Source organism: Apis dorsata, unplaced genomic scaffold (assembly GCF_000469605.1).
Source record: "Apis dorsata unplaced genomic scaffold, Apis dorsata 1.3 scaffold_991, whole genome shotgun sequence".
NCBI classification, from domain to species: domain Eukaryota; kingdom Metazoa; phylum Arthropoda; class Insecta; order Hymenoptera; family Apidae; genus Apis; species Apis dorsata.
The window spans coordinates 155,146-159,331 of record NW_006264094.1 but is presented as its reverse complement, the minus strand read 5'-3'; the positions used below and the strand labels follow the sequence as shown (position 1 = coordinate 159,331).

Sequence of the window (4,186 nt, the reverse complement as noted above, 5' to 3'; positions counted from 1 at the left end):
ATCTACGCACGAAGCTACGCGCACGCAGACGCGTCTCGCTAGCTGTGCACTACCACCACCACCACTGTCACCACCACTACCGCCATCACCACCACCATCACCACCGTTCAAAATGCAAAAGCTTCGCTTCACCCAACCACCTGACAGCCAAAAAGCACAGCCGCGTGCACTCGGCCACGTATATAGAGGGGGGGAAGGGGGTGGCGTGCGTATACGTACGTACGCACCTATTCGAGACCGATTCGTGCGTGGACAAGCGCGGGCGACTCTATGCGCACCCTCCCCCGTCGTATACGTATAGCAAATATCTAAGCGATATGTTAGGTATATTTTAGTATTCGCCGTGTTCGAAACAGCACCGTATTTATCGCAGCGCACCCTTTATTATTATCGCTATATATATATATTCACGTGTCTCTATATATATATATAAATATCAATTGTCACACTCGATTGCGATATATCGTGTCGAGCACCTGCACTGAGAGCACCCTTGATCGACGAGAGCACCCACTCACCGAGAGTTCGTCTTCGCTTGCAAACTACTACTGATCAACTACTGCGCCTTCCCCGCGTCATCTCGATACGTCTACGCCACGATCTCTCCGTCACTTAATCTCCTATTAATAATAATAATAATAATAATAATATTAATTTTATCGTCGATGAATGGTTGGAATCGGCGAAGGGAAAGGTGGTATCGAGTTGACGTCGGGTCGGTGCACGCGTGAATGCGTGAACGAGTGTGTCGAAGAGTATATATACAGGATGCGAGAGTAATAAAAACGGAAAACGTGTCACGAGTCGCGAGAGGAAAGGAAAGGACGAGGAAAAAGATAAGTTGTTGCGGGTATTGTCGGAGAAGTAGGAGAATATGCCGGGAATAATCTAGATTCGATTAGGAAAGGCGTAGGAAGCTCGATGGAAGAACAAACCACGTTGTTGTTCGTACTTCGTGAAGAAGACGTTCACTTTGAAACATTTGAATACCAATATCCAATTTAATCTTTCCGATCGAATGTTGACCCGTTCGAGGCAACGATGATCCAAGAGCTCGTGACAGCTCGAGCAAAGAGATTCGTCGATCCCGATCACGATCAACGACGATCCTCAATCTATATATATATATATATACGCACGAGTTATTATATCGTGAAATTTCTTACACTCACCGAGCTCGTTGGAATGATACATAATCGTTATATACACCAAACCTTTTCTATTCTTTATATACTGTTTATACGTGCACCTTCGTTCTTTGCATGCAATTCACCGACCTACTTTTTTTTTCCATCTTCTGCCTCTTTGTAATTTAACTTATCGTATCTTTGATATTGATAATTACGTATTTTATTCTAAATTTACACATACGCACACACACACACACACACACACACACACACACACACACACATAAACACACACATATATATATTATTATATATATTACGCATTTCGCAACATTTTTATATATCGATATGACCTTCACGTCTTCTCCTCTAGGTATATAGAAAGAATATATATATATTTTTTTTTATTCGTGTGCGTGTGTGTCTATATGCGCGTGTGAATGCGTGCGTGCGTGCGTGCGTGCGTTTGCGTGTGTATGCACGCGCCTTCGATGTGTTCACCTGAATTCGCAGGTCGGCTCGAATCGATGTTTCTCTTTTATATATATATATATCGGTCTCGAAGAAATCGAGCGATTAACGAACAGGATCCTCTTTTTCCGATAAAAAAACGAAACCCTTTAAACTCCTCCCCCTCTCCCTTCTCCCCAACGCTTCCATTCGTTTCCTCCGGCAAACGCATGCTTCCTTTCCCTCTTCTTTCTGCTTTCCTTCGATTCGATTCTGTCGGTAGATGCGCGCCGATAAAACCAACAACTGAGAAACCGAGCGGAAATCCGATTATGCCGGCGTATCCCGTGCATTCCCGGGTTTTCGCGACCGATCTAAAAACGGCGCGCTCCGTTTCACGCGCTCCTCGTAATTACGCGTATATTTTGCGAAGAATCTCCCGATTTTTGCGTGGGTGGATGCTGCTAATAAAATGGAAGGGTATAGAAAGGGGGACGAAAAATAATTTTTTACCGTACTTACGAAAACAAACGAAACGAAATGACGCCCGCCGCGCCGCCCAGCCCCTTCTCTCTCTCTCTCTCTTTCTTTCTCTTTCTCTCTCTTTATCTCTCTCTTTCTCCCCCTTCCCTCTCTCTCTCGCGAAAAATCTGCCCAAAATATATATACGATGATACAAATTTTTTATCGAGCTAACGTTTTTTGCGGGTGACTTTTTGGAGTTGCAGAAGCAAAGTAATTTTTCCTCGAAAACATTCCACCTTACCGACTACGTATTCCCTTATCTATTCTATATATACATACGTACCGTACCGCGAATTTTTTTCGGTTCGCAAATTGAGACGAGTCACACTTTTTTTCCTTTTTTTCTCTCTCTCTCTCTCGCTCTCTCCACGATTTTAGATATACACGGATAGCGGTTCATACGTACCCGTACCATACACGATTCCAACCATTTCTTCTTACTTATGGTTTTTTCTTTCTAGCTTTCTTTTTAGTAGACATTTTTATCATAGGTCTTCCCTCTCTCGATGCCTCGTGCCGCGAGGGAAAGAACGCGAACGTGAACGCGAACGCGAACGCGAAAGTTTTCTTCGTTTCCTTTCTTTCTGGCGTCGCCGTGGTCGTATTTTTCGTTCGCCTTCGTTCCAATTCGGATGGGGGACGTATGAAAAGAAAAGAAAGGAGAAAAATTGGGAAATCTTTCTCTCGACGGCAGGAGGCAGGTGGACATGAGCCTTTAGTTATTTCATATTTGGAGTAGTGATTGCGCATGCCTAAAAGACAAGAAAAAAAAAAAAATAATAAATAAAAATAAAAAATAAAAAAAGAAAGATATTCTCACATCTCCCGCCTCTCTGCGACCAACTGCAACCGAGGACCAAGCGATATTTTTCTATTTAACGATCGATTCGAAAGAGAACTTTGTCCACCGATGTTGCTCTACAGAGCGATAAAAAATATTACGGATAGAGCAGAGGGTGCGATTGGAATCGAGCGCGTGGGAGGGAGGGAACGAAAGAGTGAATGCGCGTGTGCGTGTTTCACTAGATAAACAGACGAAAAAATTCATATCTTTCTCTCTCTCTCTCTGTCTCTCTTTCTCTCTGTTTCTCTCTTTCTCTTTCTCTTTCTCTCTTTCCTATCTATCCAATTACGTCTACTCTTTCTCTCTTTCTCTTTCTCTTTCTATCTAACTACGTTTACTCTCTCTTTCTCTTTCTATATCTATTCTCTTTCTCTTTCTCTTTCTATCTCTCTTTCTGTCTCTCTGTCTCTTTCTCTTTCTGTCTCTATCTTTTTATCTTTCTCTTAATCAGAGCAGAAAAAAAAAAAGAATAGCTGTAAAAGAGGTCATGTTGACGTTGATAATAATCAGTAGTATGCTACCCACTGATATGCCTAAATATATTAAATATTTAATAATTCTACTCAATATACGTGAGAAATTGACACGAATTTTTACGAGATTTTTTTCCCACTTTTTTGGCGACTTTTGGGGCGCAGCTGTAAAAAGTGAGTATCCCTTAGCTCGTCTCGAATTGTGCCATGATTTTTCTACTTCTTATATTTGATCATTTTCTTTGTCTCTCTCTCTCTCTCTTTTTCTCTCTTTTTTTATTCTATACATCTATCTATCTAAATATACGTATATTATTTTTTCTCTCTCTTCCTTTTCTCAGCTCTTTCGCATAGCGTTTTGTTTTTTCTCTGCGAGAGACTATTTTGAAGATGTTTTTTTTTTTTTTTTTTTTTTTTTTTTTTGCTGCGATTGGCAAGCAAATACAATTGAAATGAAAAAACGTCTGAAAATTAAACGTCTGCGATTGCGCGCTCGCCAAATTTGTTTTTTGCGTTACGTAGCAATTTTACGAGCGTATTTAACTCACGATTACACTGCAACTACGCAAAAACATAAACGGATAGAGCAAAGATATATTCAGCGATCGAAGGAAACTTGTTCCGCATACCGAAACTGTGCAACGATCGTACATGGCTTTTCTTTGTCGTACCTTCCTTGAGCAACGCATTTTTATTTTGCGATACTTGGTAGAGGCTGCACTTATCGTTCTCGTACAAACCTAGATTTACATAGACTTTCCTTT

General features: G+C 41.2%; 1 protein-coding gene across 1 annotated transcript in view; it reads left to right on the top strand.

Annotated features, from left to right (window-relative positions):
- LOC102680488 (tyrosine-protein phosphatase Lar) overlaps positions 1-4,186 on the top strand; it is a 30,346-nt gene that overhangs the window by 18,516 nt on the left and 7,644 nt on the right. Inside the window, exon 11 of the mRNA XM_031514401.1 lies at positions 3,588-3,596. Within this exon, the coding sequence (XP_031370261.1) occupies positions 3,588-3,596 (9 nt within the window). The remainder of the gene's footprint in view (positions 1-3,587; positions 3,597-4,186) is intronic.